This window comes from Opisthorchis viverrini (genome assembly GCF_000715545.1).
Source record: "Opisthorchis viverrini unplaced genomic scaffold opera_v5_93, whole genome shotgun sequence".
NCBI classification, from domain to species: Eukaryota; Metazoa; Platyhelminthes; class Trematoda; order Opisthorchiida; family Opisthorchiidae; genus Opisthorchis; species Opisthorchis viverrini.
Window position 1 is genome coordinate 1,263,339 of NW_008751750.1, and position 23,491 is coordinate 1,286,829.

General features: G+C 46.0%; 2 protein-coding genes across 2 annotated transcripts; one reads left to right on the forward strand and one right to left on the reverse strand.

The window, feature by feature from the left end:
• Window positions 1-689: 689 nt before the first annotated feature.
• Window positions 690-18,090, reverse strand: T265_05176 (hypothetical protein; the record flags this gene model as incomplete). Its single annotated transcript, XM_009170108.1, has 4 exons — window positions 690-1,265; window positions 5,274-5,717; window positions 7,491-8,932; window positions 18,076-18,090. 3 exons carry the CDS (start codon window positions 8,863-8,865, stop codon window positions 847-849), a joined length of 2,238 nt encoding a protein of 745 aa, XP_009168372.1.
• T265_05177 (hypothetical protein) lies at window positions 2,186-5,581 on the forward strand (the record flags this gene model as incomplete). The annotated part of the gene is made up of 2 exons (XM_009170109.1): window positions 2,186-2,294; window positions 5,229-5,581. The coding sequence occupies 2 exons, from the start codon at window positions 2,186-2,188 to the stop codon at window positions 5,579-5,581; spliced, it is 462 nt and encodes a 153-aa protein (XP_009168373.1).
• Window positions 18,091-23,491: the final 5,401 nt, after the last annotated feature.

Sequence of the window (23,491 nt, forward strand, 5' to 3'; positions counted from 1 at the left end):
ATATAATATATATATATATATATATATATATATAGTATCTTATACAACACTACGTATAAGACTGATGAGCTCCTTCGGACTGCCCACCGTCGGTTTGACCAAATTGGAAGTATGCACAGATAAATAAGCATCCATAAATTGAAATGGCATAAACGGAAAACTCAGTTGAATCTATCATTTGTATTTTTCAGCCAAAGATGCAAAAGGGACACGTTTTAGTAGGAACCATACGCAAGATATCAAAGTGTTTCTCCTTCATACATCACTCATAAGTTTGGTGAAACTCCCGGATAGTCCACTAACGGTTCCACTCTTTTCGTCCCCAAATTCTCAAGAGTTTAAACAACTTTATGAGTAGTGTCATTACTAAGGAAAATGTAACATCTTGGACATTTTTCCAACTGATAAATGAGGCCCTCTTTGTGGAATACATTCAGTAGGATAATACCAACCAAGAGATTCAGTTACGTCTCCCATTAACTGTTTATCTATACTCTTCTTATAATGAACTCAAGTTTTATACGTCTATCAAACAGAATCCTCTGTATGGTTTCCAGGGAATCCCACAAAAGATAAATTCCGCTGCGATTCAGTTAGATCTCCCCTAAAAACACCAACTTAATTTACGAACGAGTTTATTTTTTCGCGAATCTATACGAAATGTTTTAAAAATGCGAGGACAGATGAGGCAAACGGGCAAGGAAACAAGTCAGGAATATAAGTATTATTTTGAATAAACAAATAAATAAATAGGAGTAAATAATGCAAACCAAAAATACTTTGGTGAAACAAGGAAGCGCTCACGAATAGTAAACTGGCAGACAGATAAAACATAAAAATGAAATATCAGTAAAACACTGGACAAGTCCGCATATCACTGGTTGAAAGTTTGGTCAATGCAATGAAGAGACGCTGTTGGTCCGACAAGGGCATTCCCAAGTCCGCGAGCAATCTGTCTGACAATGTTTGGTTGGCGTTACGCCGAAATCGGTCTAATTCTACCACCATGGAACCATCCATTCCAGAAAACGAAGGAATGTAGGCTGCTAGACCGGATTCCGCCAACCATCGAGCAACGTCTGATTTTGTCCAACAGAGCAGATTGGGCAGCCCGGAAGACGTATCGTCAGGACCTGGGCCTAGGGACGAAGCTAGTCTCAGAGGTGTATAAGAGGAATGTCTTGGCAGCATGGTCGGAGCCCGATTATCTGCAACTTTCAAGGTAGCAGATGGGAGGAGTGCCAAAGCCGAGTCGTCCAATTCGCCTGGGAGTTGAAATGGAGGATACAAAAGTGAGAGTATGGTGACTAACTAGAATGTGTATTTTCAATAAGCATGGGATAAAGTAAGAGAGTGGAGGTAAGGCCCGTGTATGGTGAATGGTTAGCATCCACTTCCCGTCCACAGGTTATCAATTAAAAGATCATTTACAGTGCATCTCTACCCCGAGGACTGGCGGAAATCGCACACTATCTTGGGGTGAGGCACAGAGTTCGAGCCGTACTTTTGTAGCATTTTTCAGTACACAAAAGTCAACTGATATGAAGAAAGATACATAAGTTGTTCCACCAATCTGACAGAAATAAAAACCGACAGTGTCGACGCACACAATGAGTTACAGGTTAACAATCTAACAACTTTGTCAGCATTTGTCTTCTGAGTGAATTTAACAGCACATGCATTTAATTCGCGTTAGACCAGAAGAACCATTCAGAGGCAAAACAAATGACAAATACGAAGACCCTGAGAGTTTCACGACATGGCACTCTCGGACATCCACTCCTGTGAACTGGTTCAGCCCCCCACTGATTACGGTGGCGTCTAAAATAAAAATAAGATAATCATTCAGCTATAACGCTCTTTCGGTACCTAACTGCCATGCCATTAAAAAGAAGCATGAGGGCTGGGATACTGCCAGGATGCCCAAGTACTTTACAACTGTTGCACATTTGTGCATTTTTGAACGTGTTTGTCGGCTTTGCTGAACCGAAGCACTGCTCTTACAATTTTACGCAACCGCATTTGAATCGGGGATCTTCTCAGCTTAGAAAAGAAGCAAGTTTGATTCTTTAAACCGCCATTGCCTCCGATGCGTACCGAAAGTTCGGCACGAGGAGAAATTACACGATGACGAGATCCAGAAGATGATCGATGTGCGTTCAGAAGGAACACTTTCGTTGCCTAGATGACATGTCACCCGAAGGAAGCACAAGGGCTGGGATACGGTCAAGTTGGCCAAGCGGAGACAGGGGAAGCCGGGATACAGAGGTCGGGTTCAAACCATAGACTTTCCGGTCAATAAATTCGCGTTCTAACCACTGAGTTTGGAGTGCATTAGCTATATGGAACAAAGTACGAAACGGTTCAGCAAAACAGCGAAGTACTAAAGTGTTCTGAATGATTTGCACCAATCACAAAAGAATCCTACGCGATGATTGACCGTTCCGCTACTCGTCTATTCGTATGACCCACCCTAGAATGATTTGCAATGAGGGATGGAGAACAACGTAGATTGGACGACAGCTATCTAACATTCATTTTCTAGTCGGATGGATCAGATTATTACACTTGCCGACTCCACCACTGTCGAATCACTGGTGCCTCACGACGATACAGCAATGTCGGTCTGATGAAGGTAGAGAAGGAAGTGGCTTAGTGATGCCTTGGCACAAATGTACACAACCTCCAACGAACGCCATTGACTTCCGTTTGCACCGCGTCTAGCGAAGTACAATCAGAGTCGAGGGACTCCATCCTCCAAGATGAGTTGAATCCTCAACACCCAGACTTTTCGTAACCTTCGATCCCAACTGTCAAGTCATACATAATCCACTCCGAATTCGGTATGGAAACTTTTCTTGACTAGGACAGTAACTCGGCATGCACAACACACGACCAGGTCACCGCAGTTGGCGTTGGACGCAATCCTCGAAGAAATTTTCACAAAAATCAAACACTACTTGTTTGATGACTATATCATTAGGAATTCTTTATCGTCAACAACAAAGCCCATAAACAACTAAACACCCATAGGTGCCTGAAGTGCTACAGCGGCAGCCATGATGCAGTGGTGCGATGATTCAGCTTTTTCATGAATCCGTCAGTCTGATTAATCGACCAATTCACTTACCAAAACTTTTAGGCGTAGGCTAAGCCTAATTAACTATTATCGAAGGTATCCAAGTCCAACCAGTCATATAATTGTCATTACACAACAATAATTTTGTGGGGTTAAGGACACATTGGCACCGCAGAAACTCAAAAACTTATAGGAGCTACCAAAATAGCTGGAACGAAGTAGTGATCCCATGTAGGTGTGTACAATCCTAACATCTATCTTTCATCGACCAGTGATAAGCGACAAATCTTCCCTGCAAAGAAAACCCCTCAAAATACCAGAGAACCGATATGATAACTCCAACCCCTGAACTCTCTTCTCCTTCTGTAGGTCAGATTGGTGCACCCAGTTGATACAATCCTTAATACTAGGTTTTACTGTTAGTGGGTTGCAATCAGACGCGGAACCTACTCTGTCTTCTGGGGGCAGATTAAGGTTGATGTTGAACTGCCCTGACGTCTTCCACTTGCTACCTACTTACTGTCGGCAGCGTTCGCTCCGTTTAGTAAGGTGCTCTTTTTCATAAGTTCCTAAGAGATTGTCGGAAACGATGAGAAGTAAGCTATTCAACCAATTCAATCTGGTTGCAGGCCAACTAGTACTCATCTTTACGTCTCTGGGAGTCCGCATTTTGCCTTGCCCAAGCTTCTACACCGATTGGCGAAGCGTAAACTGGTGTTCAGCACACTTCACCAATGAACCTCGTTAATGGTTGACAGCACGGCAGAAATGGCTCTGAACCTCGCAAGTCATCATTTACCACAAATCCGTAAACTGTTCTTTGGATGACACTGCCAGCACCATACTGACTCAATTCGTTTCGGCTGTAATACTGTTTCGCATCCCTAGCAGTGCTGTGATATGCCTGCGGATTTTTTCGTTCGGTCTCAAGCCTTGATCTGTATTGGGTAGGCACGTAGGATCAGAATGACCCATTCGTATCTTGAAGAACCTAAGCTGAGGAGGGTGTGGAGATATGTGGAAATAACAGTTCGCGCACATGATGCCACAGAACTGAACAGTCCTCAAACACAGCAAACACGTGTTCATCGTGCGCGGAGCGTGGTACCCGAGCGCCACATCTAGGCTAGCGCATAACACGATGCTTACGAGCGTGAAACAAGGAATTTACGGAATAGCCCTACTTATGATAGGGATCCCCTTCCTGTTAGCTGGCAATGTGTGTTTGTCAAAATGGCCAAGTTATCGGGATTTGATTGTATTCCGGTGTGTGAAGACGAACAAGGGGTCAAGCCAAGTCTGTAAAAGCCATCTCTTCCGCAGTGGTGGATTCACATTCAACTTCATAGTGGCATTTGTGATGCTACATCCAAAATCGGCTGTAACAGCGTGGCTCATCACCCTAAACTCGATCAAATGGCGGGTACCGGTAGCCATCAGAGACAGTAAGCTAATCATCTGACTCATCATTCAGAAGCTGATTTTCTTAAACATCTGTTTATCGTGACAGTTCCACACTACTAACGATTGCTATTATCATTTATTTTTGAAGAGCATGGTCACAAACATAAAAAGTGAATGCAAGCGATGAATGCGAAAGAGTAACAGGAGAATATGGGAGAAAAGAGAGAAACGTCTCATTCGAAATCATGCCAAGGACAGTGCCAGTCTGATGAGGCTGGCACACACTACTAACGAGTGGTACTATGCATAGGGAACGCATACCATTGAAGTTACACAACACCTGATCAGGCGAAATGCTCAGTGTGACTAGAGGATGACTGGCGCTATATCTTGTCACAATACTGATCAGCTACTGGCACTCGTGACAAACTACACCTTCCAACTTGAACTGTGTATGTTGCAGACTCCAATGGAAATAGCAAGGCCATTAATAAGTGACGATGGGGTGGAGAAAAATGATGAACCCGCGTCGCAGGCACTTGAACAACCGAGGTTTTATGGGACTGAGCTTAACAAGCAACTTGGAACATTACTCTCAGCAGCCTAAGTAACTAATTGTTGATAAAGAAGAGTCAATGGAGCGAAGAAAGTAACCGACGGAATCTCAGCTACCTGCTCTCTATTAAAAGCCGCCATCAGACTACAACTAACTCCATCCACCAACGAAGTCATCATCTTCCTTAAGGCGGGTCAGGTACTGTGCTGGAAGATGATTCGGTTATAGGCTCACCTGTTTTCGACTGTGGAACAGTTCCCTCCGATTCCATTGACAAACTGGATGAAGGATGGGCATGCCCCATATGCTCAGAGACTGCTGCAGGTGAAGCTAGGAAAGATGATAACCTGTGTGTGAGCCACGTAAAGGCTGGTCTCTCATCTCCCGGAAGGCGACGCCCACGGTCTCCTAGCTGCTCAACGAGCGTCCGCACTGCATTGTCAAACATGGTCTCATCACAGAGCGGTATGCACTTGATTGTGGTCAAAAGCATTGCAAGCCAACCGTCCACAACGACGTTTTCCTGCAACTCCAGTGGATAGAAGGGTATTTGTAGCAAATAGGCAAACAACATCCCTTGTCGACAATGCTGCGAGTCTATGAACGCCTGAGAAATACCCAAAATCAGTCCGGAAGCTTGCTGAATTCCTTTGGCCATTCCAGCTCCGAACAAGCCTTCTGAAAAAGCAAGCGGTAGAAGACAATTTTCAAATATTTAACAGAAACACTAAGCATCAAGAAAAATAAACAGTACGGCCGACCAATCGACTTATGGCAGTCGTTAGTGACGACTTCGCTCTGATGACGTACTGATGGGGATTGGGCAGCTATTCTACAAACGGGGACATCGCACTTTGCTGTTTGAGTCTTCTTAACTTTCCATTTCAATCACGGAACGATTTGCCAGATCAGTTTTTATAAGAGAAATTCTCCTCGCAAATGACAGCCCAGTTCATATGGTCATCTTTTTTAATTGACGCAGACGCCTAGTGCTCTTGGTCGCTGTTGTTGTTTGTGTCATTTTTTAAGCAGTCTCGCGCCATTTCACCTGCCTCATCTCCATTAGGTCGGTGGTTAGTGGAGTATTACCCCATGCAGCTTTGATGCAATGCGTGTACACACATCTAGTGATTTTTCATACCTCTTTTGGGGAAAAGCCGAGTAGATCTGATGGCAGTGTAGTTCGGTTGGTCGGCGTGCAGTCCAACAGTGACGTGTTTTGCTCATGACTCTGGCAAAGTTCATTAGCCTGAACGGAGCAAGGGAGAGCAATGAGAAGATTACAATTTCACTCCGTGTTAAACATTCCCCGATAATATAAAACAACACACGATTCGCGAAAGAGTGGGAAGCAGAATGCAACGCTAGGGACAAGGTAATATATCTTACAGGGGATACACTAAATAACACTGGGGTCAGCGCAGGACAATAGAGAAAAAAGTCAAAAACGCAACAAGCACGGTAAGTGTAGCTCGTCTAGGCTACAGTAGAGTATGTCTGCACTTTTTGCCCATTAAAGTCCAGTTCTCCGAAAGAATGGAGTAGCTCAATGGAAGGTCGGATGAAGTATTTTTGGAACTGTTGCGAAAATATGGTACGAGTGAAGTCCACAAATTATCATCTATAGGTTGTATACTCACGTGCCGAAAATTGCGCTTTTGTTCAAATTAAGGATCCCATCGTGTAAATCACGGGTACCTAATGCCCAAAAGCCAACAAACGTTGTACCGTAGCTTGGCATGTGTTCAGGTCAATGTGAAGATCTATCCTATAGTCTTAACAGCAAGTTACGAATTTCAGAAGCACAATCCGAGTAAAGTTGCAGGACCCGATCTCAACCCGCTAGATGGCACGTTGAAAATGTGCCAGAAAGTGAGTGGTATTTGAACAAATCCGCAGCATTTGTGATGAAAAGATTAAATGTTGCGAGAAAACGGTCTAATTTTTTTAAGTATACTGTGCACGGTAGCCGCTTATCAGAGAAGCCAGACATGTTCAACTTTCTCATCCTGGATGCCTTCATTGTGCAGACTTACTGAACCGCCAGTGCACTTCACCTTATTCACACCACAAGACAACTTAACCAAGGTGTCCTGGTTTCACACAGTTCACAGCCGAACTTCTTTAAGCGAAAGATTTTGCTTACAGTGGACCGCAAAGAAAACATTTTCGGAGATGGCAGAGATCTGAGAACCTGTCTGAGAATCTCCGACGACGAGTTCCAGTCCTTCGACTTGGAAAAGAAGGGGACCCTGAAAGACCACATTTTTCTTCCACCCGACCATAAGCCCCCTGGTAACTTGTATATTCTGTCACATTTCGCAATGGATAAACAGAACACAGGTGAAGATAAAACCTGAGATATGAAGTACGATAGTATAAATGAGGGAGGAGTTGAAAACCGAGTTTCAAGGGAGTTAGAAAAATAATCAGATATACTGAATGACTTACGTATCTGATCTGCATCCATCCATACATCATAACCCAGGTCCTGTAATTTGTCTCGAACGCGTAACATCACATCCTGATTCCGATGGGAGTAACTGATCATAACATGTCCACGACGGGAACACTGCCGACGTTCTAAAGCCATCATCTCTGCTATCTCCTGTTCACCTCCGGATGAAGGTAGGGCATTGGAATAAGACACGGTGCACAAAATACTTCTGGCAGCTTTTACACAACTATCAGGCCAGTTGAAATCGTCAGAAAACCGCTCGACAAGGCCACGTATAACAGAACCCGGTTTTAAACTATCCATACTTTCCGGAACTAATGAAAGAAACCACAAAAAATTCAGGGTCTTCTCCGCCAGACCATGAGCTTCTTTGATAAGTGTGGGTACAAACTCTGCTCCATCCGGAACATAGGGGTATTTCAATTCATGCGCCACGGTAAGGGATTTCTGGATGGATTCCATGGCATTGTTTCTGATAAGAGCTTTCTTGTTCCTGTCAAGCTTGGCCAAGTTTGTGAAACCGACTAGCAGTTCCTCTACGCTGTAGCCGAACTTGCTCGAGTACAGAGTAGTTGATCCATTCAACGCATCATCCAGTGCAGTCAGTAAATAGACGATATGCAAATCATCTGATTCGTTATGATCTTCGTTGGGAAGAAACGAAAGCAGAAAATGTATAGCAGTTTTTAATGCATGGTCATGCAATCGGAGTCGCAGTGCCGCCGTCGTTTGTTCTGGCCCATGATAGCCAAGTGCGAGTGCGTCCAGATCTTGCTGGCCTTCGCTAGTATTGAACTCTGTCAGAAAACCTGAGAGGATATTAAAAGCATTTGCCTCCTTGAGTTGCCACACAGCATTTGGGATGTGATTTACTACATTCTGCAGTATACCAACAGCGCCGTGAGCCAGCCACAGAGCATTTTGGTCTCGATTGCCCACCGCTTCATGCAGTTGTACGAGACTAAGCAGTCGGAATAGATGACTAATAACTCCGGCAGAAACCAGCTTAACACACAATCCATCTGCTTTGTCAGTAACATTCCATATGATTATGTGCAATTTTATGAAGTTGGTCACACAGCGATTCACCGAGTGAGAAATATAGTCCACTTCGTCGGTGCGACATAGCAATTCCAAGTAACGCATATAGAACTGTGTAAAATCATCACTCATGAGCAATTTGATCAGCCATGTTGCAGTTCTTGAGGTATAGGCCAGTGTGCTGCTGTAGCTTCGAAGTTGGCATAAAATATCATACATGTCTTCATCGTGAATGGTGTCAGCGGGTTTACGTGAAAGGTGTTTTTTAAATCTGGTCGTTAAATCAATCTCACTCAATGCGTCGTCCTCTGCACAGGCCGGAAGCATAACTTTGAGCAGTGAGAAAGCATTGAGGAATCACTGGCCTCTTGACAGAAAATAGACTGAGTACTGTCTGAAACATCAGAAAAGTAAAGCTAGTAGGTAAAGCGATCTAAACGATCTACTCACAGGTAACAATTCACCCAAAAGACGAAGAAATCTCAAGATGGTTAGAATGAAGTATCAATCGTTCAGCTGCCATGGAAACGGAAGGAGGTAGGAGGGAGGGATACTTGCAGGTTACCCGAACCTAGACAGGAAGTCGGGATGCTGAAGTTGGGATGGTGAGTCACAAAATCAAACACGCCATGAAACAAGTACGTTTTATCACCACGAGAGCAACCGGAGTGAGTCTAGTGAATGAGCGAAACGGAGCACAGCTGTGACATTCAGAACTCTTCTCCGGACCAGACTAGGTCCTCATTCAATCGATAACTGAAACCGAAATAAAGACTGGAACGAGCTTTTTTGAGACTGCATTGGCGTTCTACACCCTAGGTTAACTTTTTGGAACACACAGAAATAATTTGGTTATCTTTAAGGAAAAAACAACTTTGCATGCGCAAACTGTGCACTGCAGTCACCAAAAGAGAAAGGGATCTCCGGCACCTGACAAGTTTGTTGTTCCATTGTTTCAGTCAGCTCTGAGTCTTGTGGTTCAAGCGCTCTGGGTTGCCTCGCAGGTGATTCGTCGAATTGTCGTGACTATATAATTCGGCCGCTACGGATTCTTGAATACACCGTTTGGTCTCTGGAACGCGAAACAATCAGGTCATCAAAAGTTTTAGCTGTCTGCTCCTTTCTGATGATTGGTCGTGCAACAGAATACCAAGCCGCGTAAAGGTCCTCTTCAAGTGACTACCCGGCCACCAAGTAAAGACCAATGCAATCACCTGGTTTTGGACAGACTCTTGTATACTTCCTCGAATACCGCATCGGCCAATACGGATTCCATCTATTGGACGGAATCTAGTCGCAAAATCTCTCTACCTGCGACCTTCACAGCTTCCACAAAATAGACATCCATTTGTTTCCTGACCGTGTTGGCCCTGTGTATCGGCACACACACCCACTCATAAGTTGCAGGAACAGCCAGGGAGATCTTTCACCAGATGCAATGAGCACTTCTGTAATTATCAGAAAAGCGCCTGCATCAGTTATCATGTTCCATCGCTTAGTGAAAGTGCCAAAGGAGTTCCGCCCTAGACAAGATGATGAGGAAATGACAGTTACACGTTGGATGCGGTGGCCTAATCATTCTACTGACGTAAAGTTGTTTCAACTGATCGATAGAGCCGGCAGTAAGACAGCTGTGCATTGGATGCAATAGCTTTGATGCAGGAAAACCAATGACGGCATGACAAGATCATACATTGGTTAGTCTGGTGCCGTGACCCACATCCAGAGACCTGGTACTTATAAAGGCGACTAGGCATTATTCGCAGCCAAGTCATGGACTGACAGCTCATGGGTCGTCTTCACTCGACATGTGGTTCAGCGAAAGGGTTGCTTCGAAGCAAACGAAGTACACTACCCAACCAACTTAACCTAAGTAGTGTGACCAGTTGATCAGTGGGAAGAAAGATATTTTCCCTGAAAACCACCTGGCGCAGGTCGGCGTAGGTCCAGACCTAAAACCGTCACCTTATCGTGCTGGTCGGGCTTCTGTACCTCAATGATCCCAAGGGCTATACTGGCTGGAACTCAGTTCCTAAGGGTTCAACCATACCAGGAGGGCCAAAGGGAAGCAGCCCGACAAACATCGATTTCCCGGACTGCAGTAACCGTATTACGAGGTTGTCTGGAGGTAAGGTTGAACTATCCTCTGCAACAGAAGTGTAAAGACAGTACGACGATCCACTCAGGCGACTAGCATGTCCATATTTATGTAAGCAGCAATGCTACCTTCCCCCCGATGAAGGACGTACTAGGAAAGGTTGGCCCCAAAAACCGCACACTCCGATCGCCCAAAGGTTGACCGTGACCGTCGGTGCACTATTCGCTACGGTCCAGATACTTTTAAAATCAGAGTCTGGTGCTGCTCAAAAGGCGCCTGCTGTGTTTGGCTGCACTAGAAGTGAGGCAGTCAGGCCTTAAGCTCTGTGTTCTCGGGCCAGGCCCACCCCTGCAGCCAAGTGGGTCACACCGCTGAGTCATTGATTCTGGAAAGGGTCCCCTAACCAAACCATAACAACAGCCGGCTTAGAGCCTACCGGCAGGGTCTCAGAACAAAACCCTACATCCTCCCACTGCCTCGTATGTCAGACTTTTGAGTCAAAGGTTCAGATTGGGCTACCTCAACCAACCCCCCATCTTCGACTTGGGAAATCGGGATGTATCAGTAGCCCTTGCAGCTCTCTTCTCACCTACCTTCCCCCAAGGGGGAGATGGCTCAGTGGTTAGAGCACGAATTTACTGAACGGAAGGTCCGTGGTTCGAACCTGACCTCTGCCTCTCGACTTCCCCCGTATAGGCCTGGGCAACCTGGCAGTATCCCAGCCCTCGTGCTTTCTTTGGGTGGCACGGCAGCTAGGCATCAGAAAAACAAACCAAAATACTTCTTACTAATACCAAGACATCTGATCCACGTTGCAGCTTTTATTGTCCGTACTCTGTCGAATTGCTGAAACCTTGGTTTCCATATCTGGCGATGCATGTTGTGTCTCCGAAACACACATACAAGACCCCCACTTCAAACGTGCATTTCAAGCCGTGTAGGACGAACTCAGATGTTCCAACTTTCCCTCTTCGGGTATCTAGTGATCCCCACACAATGGCCCGTGGCATCCATGATGTGGGTTGAACTCAGCTACAAGGCTGGAAGCTCATCACCGGACTGGATCCCAGTAAACAATCAACTTTGCGCTGTGCGGTTATCTGGCTCAATTAAGACCAATGCAGGTCGATGTGGTAAATGGCGTTTGTTTGTCGTATCAGCATACTTCCCAACAGATTGTAGTTCTGGAAATGAGGATGAGTTTCATCAAGGTCCGTCACAACTGCTTCGGTCGAAAATAAGGACGGATACAGTAGGCCTGGTGAGTGATATGAATCCCAAATCTGGACGACTAGGTCCGTAAGAAGCACAATTAGGTGGTAAATATGGATTCGATGCCGATCGTGCCGATAATGGGGAGTAGCTTCTTCAGTTTTGTGCAGATCACCGCCAGTTACTATCCAGTACAAACTTCCAACACAAAAGCTCACATCGAATTACTTGGAGGACACCTACCACAAGACAGTCGTGGACTCAACTGGACCATGTGGCTATCAGTTATCGATGGAGAGCCTCAGTTAGGGGTTGTCGCTCCTTCTGTGGTACGCAACTCGATTCTGATCACGTCATCGCTCTCCGCCAGTATTAAGCGTGCCAGAAGAGAGCAGGTTCTTCTGTCAAATTTGACAAGTTTCGGTAGCTGAAGAGTATCGAGCTGATCTGGCTAGAAAGCTACTGGAAACGCAGTCATGTGAACGACGAAGATTCCTTGGAGGTTGAACGGAGGCGAGTTAAAGATGCAATGCTTTCAGCTTTCAGAACTGTTTGTCTAGGTCATCTGACTCGACTAAATGGACAATGGACATCGACGAGCTCAGCAGACCTTATTGCTGCCAGCAAGTCCGTACCAGCAACTAGCGACCATGATGGCGTACGCAAACACTGGGTAATCAGGAGCTTGAAGAATGACAGAGAATGCTGGTGGATTTTGAAGGCCCAGGAAATGGAGAAGGCTTTTGCTACAAGCAACAGATGCGCCATGTTTCAAGTGATTCGACCAACCGGTCAAAAGAGGGCAGGCCTAAGTGAAACTATATGCGAGAAAGACTGGACGGCAATTCACTCACAAAATCGTTATCCTGAGCAGTGAGATGAACACTTCAAAGGACAGTTCCTCTGGTCTCCTCCAACACAACCGCTGGAATAGTCCAGCACACCTGTACGGAATATCGCACCAGCACGTCATCAACAACAGCAATCCAGCGTGAGAAGTTAATCCTCCAGCGGACAAGGCACCTAGCGCGAATGGTGTGTACCCCCGCACTCTTCAAAGATGGCGAGGTCCTGGTGAACAGTCTGACATCTATAATGCAGATTTGGAACAAAAATAGAAAACCAACCGAATGGAGCCCTCGACCGTCATTTCAGTTTTCATAAAGGGCACAAGAACGTCATGTGGAAACCATTGTGGTATCTGCCCGATATCCGTCGCATCTGAGGTGCTCTCTGGAATTATTTTGTGAAGGTTGATGGATTATTGGGAAAGACTCGTGAGAATCGAGCTGGATTTCGTCCTGGTCAAGAATACATCGACCGCACCTTTACCTTAAGACAAATTCTTGAGCAGCGCAACTCCTTTGGACGTCCCGCGTTGGTCGCTTTTCTTGATTTGAAAAGTGTTTTTTATTCTGCCGATCGTCAAAAACTTTGGCGGTATCCGGCCATCAAAGGTGTCTCTTCCAAATTTACACCCCTTATGATGGCGCGCAAGAGTATACGGGAAGCTGTCGCCTGAGTTTACCACGTCCAGTGCTGTAAAACATAACTGCTTCCTCTCGCATTTCCTTTTCAGCTTTGTTATTGGTATGCTGCTTGAAGTATCTCTGCCTGCCTCTGAAACCTCGGGAGTCGAACTGCTCTCGGGACGTTCTCTCAAAAACATTGAGAATGCGGATGACATTGCTGTCCTTGGTGCTGTTCCTTCAAAAATGCAAACCATTTTGAATAAACTTAATAACTCTGCAGCATGATTCGGTACGCGCTTCAGACCTACAAAGCGCTGCTACAAGACTGGGTGAGGCCAAGCCCAAACCTCATGCTCTCAGACGAGCCAATCGACGTGGTAGATTTGTTTACTTTAGCAGTCGTATAAGTTCCAGTGGACTGACTCGAGACGAGGTTACTTCTCGGATCGGGGAAGCTAGGACAGCTCTTGTCAACCTGACACCTATGACGCCGACGTGAGGTCAGTTTGTCTGTCAAGGGCAGAGTTTACATTGCGGCAGTGTCATCCGTGCTGCTTTATTGGTCACAAACGTGGCCTCTACGCGCAGAGGATATAGATATGAGTGTTTGATCATTGGTGTCCCCGGAGCATTGGTCGGGTTTGGTGGGGACATCGGACTAGTAATGTTGCGGCACGCCAAATGGTCCTTCAAAGAAGGAACTCTTCAGCGATAGGCGAATTAGTCACGCTTCATAGGTTACGCTGGGTAGGACATGTATTCTGTGTTCCAGAAGACCGACTGCCTCGCAGAACTCTTTTCACCTGTATCAAGTGACATGGCAAGGAAGTATGAAAACACCAGCCAGTCAAGTGAGACGGGTCGGCAGCTGTCGCCTCCTTGGATGTGGACTCCGGAACCCAACTGGCATGATACTGGCAGAAACGGCCCAATCGCCCAGTAGCGCTTGCGCATCAAAGCTATCGCCTTCAATGCGTAGCTACCCAGTTCCCGAACTAACCAAACATGCCATCGGCTCCAAGGCATGGCTGTGTCCCACACTCTGCCATTTCCCAGTGATCGAAACTGTAGCAGCTGGGACAATTGAGCCTATTGTACATGATTTATACCTGATAAAATGGTTGAACTGATTGCCTGATACCATTGGAGGTGAGACTTTACCATAGGTCTGCACGCATTCATGGGTACAGGTATACATAGCCTCTATAGGAGACGGTAATTTGGAAGAAACGCTGGTCTCTATCATAGTTTCTGGAGATCGACGTAATAAAAAGGGGTATTAATTGAAAAATGTTGATCATCAGAGGGAATACTGCATTCTGACTGATTGTTGTGAAGTGAAGGTACAATCAGTTCAACCTCGGTCAGGGTGAAATCTGACTCTCCAGGTGATGGGTCAGTCCATGTAGGATAACCGGAGAGCACCGTAAAAGCTACGGTTGTCCTGGTGATATTTAGGCAACACAATATGAGCGCCTGTGCTGAAACTGTGCAATGGCTAGAAACTGTGTTCAGCAAATAACTGAAGTCACCCTCTAGCTTCTGTAGGCGGGTATCATTCCCGAATCAAGCGCCAGGATGGGCTTCCTCCTTACTTACTCGGCCAACTTGGACATTCACGTTACCTGATGGGACTACGGTATGCATACTTCATGGTGACCGAAGTAGAAGCGACAAATCTCGATAGCTGTTGTCTTTCCCGGCCCCAGAGCTGCCATTTATTAGGGTGCGCACAGATACCATAGATAATCTTTTTATCCTAATTCAGTCGATCAAAAGAACGACCGCAAAGAAGACTGATCACTAGAACTGAGACTAGAGTCAGCTCCAAAGCTGCCATGCGCGGTTGCGGAAGGATAACCAGACATCCGAGAAAGCGCGAGGAACCTGGATTAGCCTTGGGGGAGCACGAAGTGAATGAAAAAACTTGCGGCCTAATAAGCATGTTTTGAAAACACAATACACTGATCGAAAGCGTCAGTAAAATCCCAGAAGCAGATGACAGTTAGCCAAGTTGACACAACATGGACGTGGAAAACATTTTGAATTTGATGGGGGCTTATTTCGATTAACCTTAATGGGTTTTGAATACAAGGCGACAGCACCACACAATCGCAGTGGCTGAAGCTACAGCTATACGATACCACGACACGATCCTTTGTAGACAACAGCGCTTTGTTCGTGTCGGACTTGCCATGATCCAACTCACCTCTCCACACATACATCCCGTGCTGAGCACAACCGCACCACTGCCTGTGCTAATTGTTCCTTAACGAGTAGACTATGCTGTCTCTCACTCGGCTCACTGTTTCATGCACGTCGTGATCTTTAAACGGTGCCAAATACTGTTGTTTTAGCTTCTGCGGCTATATGATGTGAAAAGACCTGCCTATTAGTCGCCCTTTTTCTTAGTCTAAATGGGAATACACTGATCCGTATTACTGCCACTATTACTCGCCTTTGTATAGTGGGGTGCCCCTCCTAACAGGACTGAACCTTGGATGACTAAGTTCCAAACAATGTAGCCTGTGGGATATTTGTGGCACTGAGGCCTGACCACCAACAGTTAACGGCTTTGGGTCGAACCTGCAAGACCCACAACATATTTTCTTCGCTGGACCACTTGGAACGCCACTCCTCAAAAAAAACTGAAAGACATTGGTCCCAAGTCTCCACAGACGTGCATTTCTGGCAGGGAGGATATGGTGCCAGATTCTCTATCAAATGCGTCTCATAATGTCTTGAACAGGACCGACCACAGCGCCATGGCCACGGCCGTCGTGAGTCACTAGATTTTCTCGCTACTTGTCAGAACTGCCCGTTAGCTTTGTCATATTAAGCGGACGTATTCGCTCACGGCTACACTGTCAGATATCCGTACCCTACCTAGTTTGTCACCTTCAGTTGATTTTTTATTGTTCGCCACGGTATTGCCCGACCTGATAATTTCCTTTCAGTGACACCGACATCAACCTGGTAAACGCCAACATCACACCGTCTATGATTGATCGCTTATCTTATGTAAGCTCCACGCTGTCCCACATGTGTGGTTTTAGTCGGTTATCTACCGCATTATCTAAATTTGCTAACTCCTGCGATTTTGTTGACTGTTGGTCAGCAGGCGGGTGACCTGTTTCTGATCTTGGCTTGCGGGATTGGATCCCACCGCGTTATCCAAGCCTTGACAGGAACAATCAAAAGCCAGCGCTTGGGTCAGACCGTGGGTCTAGTCAGTTGTTTCGCATGTTAACCGCTAAGACAGCCAGAGAAAAACAGTGCCCACCCCTCCTGACCACTTACTTACTGATGTCCTCGTGAACCACGCAGTGCTGCGCTGTACGTTTTTTCTGGGTACATGTAGCATGCACGATGCGGAAGCACCGAGTGGCAGTAATTATCCTGATATGAGGGCCCTTACATTAATTACATGAACAGGTTCACGACAATTTATGTGGACGGAAAACAGAGAGAAAGCCCACGATCCGAAGCCCAGCAAGCAGGATTGCACGTCAACAATGCTTACGTATAAATGAACCAAAATGACAGGCACTGCATGCCACGCACACCACCACACAATTTACGTACCTTGCAATGTGCTGAGGTTCGTTCCACCCACATGCCAAGCCCACGGAACTGATTGGCTCAACCGCTCAAATAAACTATTGACCAACCACGCCCCGGAGCAGTTGGTCGGTGCCATTAGCCGCACAATGCACTTAGCTGCAAAACCCTTGCAACTGAAGAGAAAACTTTTACACCTAAGTGTTGCATTTTGTTGTGTATGCACTCGAATCAAAAACCATCCTAATCTAGATTCATTTTTTGCAGCACACCAAATTTCATTGTCCACCGGAGCATTCACGGATTCACGGATTGATACACAGGATCGAGGCTTTTGCCCAAGTTTCCCGGGTCGGTTTTGTTCTTGTCGGTCAGTGGCTGTCGTTCACTTGAAAGGCACAAGTGAAAAAAGGGTGTAGCACTGCTCTTTATGTTCTCAGCGCGGGGCAGTATGCTCGCCAGCGCGAGGATTCGCATAAATAAATGTCTAATAGTGCTTTAAATTGGGTTCGAGAAGGAGCGTGTACAACCGTCGGAGGAAGGTCATTCCACGCAGCTACTACCCGAAATGACGACATCAACCTGGTAAACGCCAACATCACACCGTCTATGATTGATCGCTTATCTTATGTAAGCTCCACGCTGTCCCACATGTGTGGTTTTAGTCGGTTATCTACCGCATTATCTAAATTTGCTAACTCCTGCGATTTTGTTGACTGTTGGTCAGCAGGCGGGTGACCTGTTTCTGATCTTGGCTTGCGGGATTGGATCCCACCGCGTTATCCAAGCCTTGACAGGAACAATCAAAAGCCAGCGCTTGGGTCAGACCGTGGGTCTAGTCAGTTGTTTCGCATGTTAACCGCTAAGACAGCCAGAGAAAAACAGTGCCCACCCCTCCTGACCACTTACTTACTGATGTCCTCGTGAACCACGCAGTGCTGCGCTGTACGTTTTTTCTGGGTACATGTAGCATGCACGATGCGGAAGCACCGAGTGGCAGTAATTATCCTGATATGAGGGCCCTTACATTAATTACATGAACAGGTTCACGACAATTTATGTGGACGGAAAACAGAGAGAAAGCCCACGATCCGAAGCCCAGCAAGCAGGATTGCACGTCAACAATGCTTACGTATAAATGAACCAAAATGACAGGCACTGCATGCCACGCACACCACCACACAGTTTACGTACCTTGCAATGTGCTGAGGTTCGTTCCACCCACATGCCAAGCCCACGGAACTGATTGGCTCAACCGCTCAAATAAACTATTGACCAACCACGCCCCGGAGCAGTTGGTCGGTGCCATTAGCCGCACAATGCACTTAGCTGCAAAACCCTTGCAACTGAAGAGAAAACTTTTACACCTAAGTGTTGCATTTTGTTGTGTATGCACTCGAATCAAAAACCATCCTAATCTAGATTCATTTTTTGCAGCACACCAAATTTCATTGTCCACCGGAGCATTCACGGATTCACGGATTGATACACAGGATCGAGGCTTTTGCCCAAGTTTCCCGGGTCGGTTTTGTTCTTGTCGGTCAGTGGCTGTCGTTCACTTGAAAGGCACAAGTGAAAAAAGGGGGTAGCACTGCTCTTTATGTTCTCAGCGCGGGGCAGTATGCTTGCCAGGGCGAGGATTCGCATAAATAAATGTCTAATAGTGCTATAAGTTGGGTTCTAGAAGGGGCGTGAACAAACGTCGGAGGAAGGTCATTCCACGCATCCACTACCCGAAATGAGAAAAATTTTGTCTAATGAATGTGTGTGCTCTGAGAATTTTCTTACTATGTCCCCGCCGTGTGTTTGCTGGTTCAACGGCAAAAAAACTGTTTGTCAAGCTTTGTTAAAACAGGGCATAAGTGAGAATTAAATCCCCTCGGAGGCGACGGTTCTCCAGGGGAAAGAGATCAAGCATCGCGAGACGCGTTTCGTAGTCCACGGATTTGAGGCCCGCAACCATTCTCGTGGCGGCTCGCTGGACATGCTCAATGATGGTGACGTCTTTCGTGCTTCCTGAGTAGACAACTTGGTTGGCGTATTCCAGGAGTGGTCTGACGTAGGCCCCATAGAGTATCTGGATGTCCATCTGAGCAATAGGGAGCAATCGCACCTCTGGCGGAAAATCTGAGTGAATAATTTCTCAGCATCCCTGAGACCCCGAGATGCCAAATGGGACTTAAAAGTTTGAACTGGTACTCTGAACTCAATTTACCAATTGCTTTGGTCTGTCGGAGACATGTCACAGGTTTCGAAAGTTCGATTCCATTGTGCGAATACTGAACACCCACTGGGTGCAGTTCCCCTGGCAGCAACGAGCATATTTTGACGCTAAGGTATGAGGTCCCCGGCATTTCAGAAGAGGGTGTGAAAAAGGCGAGATAGTAACGGCTTTGCTAATGGGTCAGCTTTCGAAGAGACCTCTAACTTTTCTGACGCTTATAAGTGTTATTATTAAACGGTCCTTGGCTTGCTATCTCGCCCTCCAAGGTACCAGCCATTCGTCAGTGCACACATCCATCAACGGCTGCTGACAGCCGAAGGGGGCAAGAAGTTGTCAAGTTACTCAAAGTTCCTGTCATTGATCACCTTAATATACATGAGCCAGATGCGCTGGTCAGTAAACAAAATCCTATCAAATTCCATAAAAACAAAATGTGTTCAATGTTTGTGTACCAAGTAAAATGTAATCCGTAAAACAGACTTTTCGAAAATTCAGGTGGTTCGATAAGTAGTGCTTCGCGCAAAGACCATTCCCATGCGCTAAGATTTCGTCCACCTACCCGTTGCTCCCGCGACAAATGCAAACTTTGTGCGCCGCACCCAGGTTACAGCGTTCAGGTTTCTAAACAATCCCTAAAATTAGGCTTTTTTCGTGCTGGAGATAACGAAATTTCGTCAGCTTGAGAACGCTAATGTTGCTTCCGAGTCTCTGACTCCGTGTGCAATAACGGCATTTTCTTCAGCCTAGCTCCCGGTCTGAACCTCAAAGTCGGCGTTCCTGAAAATAACTACCCACCGCACAACCTATATTACCGCCCAAAACCAAGGTCAGGGGCAGCTCTACGGCGCGTCGTATGTAAAGTATGCCCCGTCGACAACGTTTTCCCATCTATGGCGCCTTCTGTACGCGCCAATAGCAATAATATTCGGCAAATTCTGAAACTTTAATAGTTGTTGGGTCCAATCGGTGGACCAGTTAGGGCTCGCCCTGATGCTGGACCAATCAGTGGGCAAAACTTTTGCCAATTTTAGCGGGTTACGCTCCTCAGTGCCTAACTACGAGCGGTAAAGCGGTATCTTAAGAGATTCTGCTCGACACTGTAGTCGCAGAGGCATGTGGTAGAATCGTCACAGTTGTGATTGCATTACCAGCAGAAACCCGAAACGTGCTTTTGACAGAGTTGGGTGAATTGCTTTATATCTTGCTAGAATGCGACTGCACATCTGAATTATTTCAGATATGAAATAGCTTTCCACAGCGGCTTGGCGAAGGCTGCAGCGAGGTTCTCAAAACATCGCAGTTCAAACAACGTCGGTAAATTTTGTAAATGTTCGGTTACACACTGCTCCTGTCCCCGGGAAAGGTATGATCACTAACTTCGTGTCATTTCTAACTTGAAAGAAGTGCATTACGTCGTGGTGCTTCTGCGAGGGTTCCTAAGGAAAAGGCGTGTTAACCTTTCTCTAACAACACCGCCAACCTGATGTCCGGAGGACAAAATAATTTTGAACTTCACATTAGGACTGCGAGCAGTCGTCGGTGGTGTTTACGACACCAACTGATTTGAGGAATTAATACGACCGCGCATCAACCTACTGCGCAGCGAAACAATCATGCCAAACAAGGCCGTTCGATTACACCTAAACGTCTGAATCACGTCCGATTTCATCGTGTGCTGGAGAAAGGTCAAATAGGGACACAGAAAGTTCACCCCCACTCCATGTCCAAGGCACCCCGTAAACAAGCGCACAGAGAGCCATCCATGATCGACCGAGACAAAGGAACAACCGCCCGAGAACCGGTGTGGGCATATAGCAGGCACACCAGTTGCTTGACAGTGGATCGACCATTAAGTACAGTCACAAGTGAATCATACATATAGAAGTTTGTAATTGCGTTAGTGCACAGTTCCTTCTGGTCGCTTTCTTCGCTTGTGACTATAACCCAGTAGCGTCAGGGCAGGTGAGGAGATACAACAGTAGCGACGGGTTATCTTCACTTCGAAACTCAACCATGACAGTCAGCTTCGAAAAGTGCAAGCTCTACTGCAACGGTAATGGGCGCAGTTTGAAAAGTCGTAAGCGCTATTTGAAAAATATCAAGCAAAGTTGATTGGGACATTGTCGCAATTTTTTTCAAAGTAGGCAATCAAAATATCAGCAGCACCAGACAATGCTCCTTCACCTGAGACTGACGCGGCATATCAATCAAGACCCTGGCAATCAAGGCAACGGCATTCAAAACGATGGTCAAAATGATTCCAGTGGCAGTCAAGACAAAGCAAGCAAGACCGCGGAAGCCGTGCTGACTGACAATGATGTAGATGAATACGAGGAATACTACTCATATGAACACAAATAAACCTTTGGCTGCGCAAGCGGAAACACAAGACCGTGAATGGATTCGCGTTGAAAGGCCAATCAACTTGAAGAATGTGGATGAACCTTGTCAAATGGCGGCAAAGTCACCTCCAAAATGTCTAGAACAACCATGGCCGAAAAGCAAGAAACCATGGGAAAGAATTCAATTGGATTATGCATGTCCAATCAATGGTCAGTCGTATCTCATTTTGGTGGATTCATTCACTGAATTGCCAGAAGTGTTCCTTTTGCACAATACGACGGCACTGTCTACTGTCGATGAACTGGTTAGAGTGTTTCGATAGTTTGGTAATCCAGAGCAAATTGTGACCTACAATGGAACACAATTCACTTTAACACACTTCAGACAGTTTTGCAAAGAAAATGGTATCGAGCAGAAGTCTTCACCGCCTTGCCACCCGCAATCCAACGGGCAGGCTGAAGGATTCGTGCATACCTGTAAACGGGCTCTACTTCAAGTGGGAGGAAGGTAGACTTCGGGCAAAACGACCCAAGCATCTTTGACGATGTACAGAAATTCCCCAGACCCAAACATTCCCGGTGGAAAATCGCCTGCAGAATGCATGTTTGGGCGGAAAATTAGGACTACTTACGTGGCAAAGCTCGTGAATTGCTCAACGTAAGCTTAGGGCGAAAGACCCATATAGGAAAAAAACATTTTTCAATTTCTCAAAGGCACAAGCCAGCTCCACAACGTTCATTGCTGCACGAGCTACAGGCCGATGGGATACGAGGTGGATTCTCACACCGGCTGGAGCTTTCCCTTCAATGGGACCTCCTCAGAGAAAGTCACATCATTCGCTCCTATCTTACCAGTTCTTAAACGGAATCTCTGAAGGCTTCCGCTTAGCAGTGCTCTCTATTCTGATCGAAGTTGATGACCTTCGGAAAGCTTTCAAATTCACGTCTACAATTATCGAAATATTGGAACGACGAAAGCGCACCTCAGACATATGCCCGGACAGGGAAGCTGGGATCCCTTAGTTTGGAATTTCCCTTTAATGACTAAAAGATCTTCCATACCTAGACAACGTCTTTGCCACGCATGGTTAGAATAGACTACATTCATGAAGAAAACAGACGACAAAATCAGGTATTATTTGGATTTCTTCAGGCATGTTTTCTCAATTTATCACGAAACTCAGGTGGAACAGCGCTCGCCTGTTTTCGGATGATTCAGTGCACCCTTCACCACATTGTCGTCATAGAAGTGAGGATAACCTGTGGAGCAACATCTTGAGTGTGCCAACCAAACAGTCTACTGTAGTGGTCTGGTTACCCAATAAGTTAGTTTACCAGGAGTGTGTGGCAAGGAAATAAAAATGATTACGCTAGGTTGGGTATACAAAACTAAAGAGGTCAGACGGAACAGACTCACTAACAATTGTTCTCTTTAAAATAGTTCGTCGTTGGCCCAGGTCAGCGAATAAACAATAATCCAATTATGTTGGTCCAGAGGTCTTCTTCTGAACAGTTCCTACATATAATAGATTCCGAAGATGTCTGAAATGTTTTGGTACCAGAGTTAGTACATGAGACTCGCGAATGACCGCTGCAAGCGCGAGCGAAATCAGAAGAGAGAGAGTCGAAGCACGTGACCACGCTTGTATTCTGTGAAATTGTACAAGTGCGCGATTTTGTAGTTTTTCGTATTTAAACAAAAAACGATTATGCAATTGATGAAATACGTAGTGTTATAATGGAAGCAAAACAAAGGTACAAAACGCCACACCACTCAGGACACATGGCGGACGTTAACCTCATTCAGCGTGCCCAGCGGGCAGCTGCGAGGATTGTTTTTGGCCCCAACTTAGTTGCTATCAAAAATTACCTGAAGATCCTTGTGCTCTTTCCCTTAGGTCATCGTTGCTTACGAGGGGATCCAGCACACTGTCGGGAGCAGTTTTGGCCCGAAGTTCTTTCGGCGTCGACCTCACTAATACACTGTTGGGGCATGATAACGTTATTTCCAAGATAACAGCGCTTAATTTTATCAGATAACAGC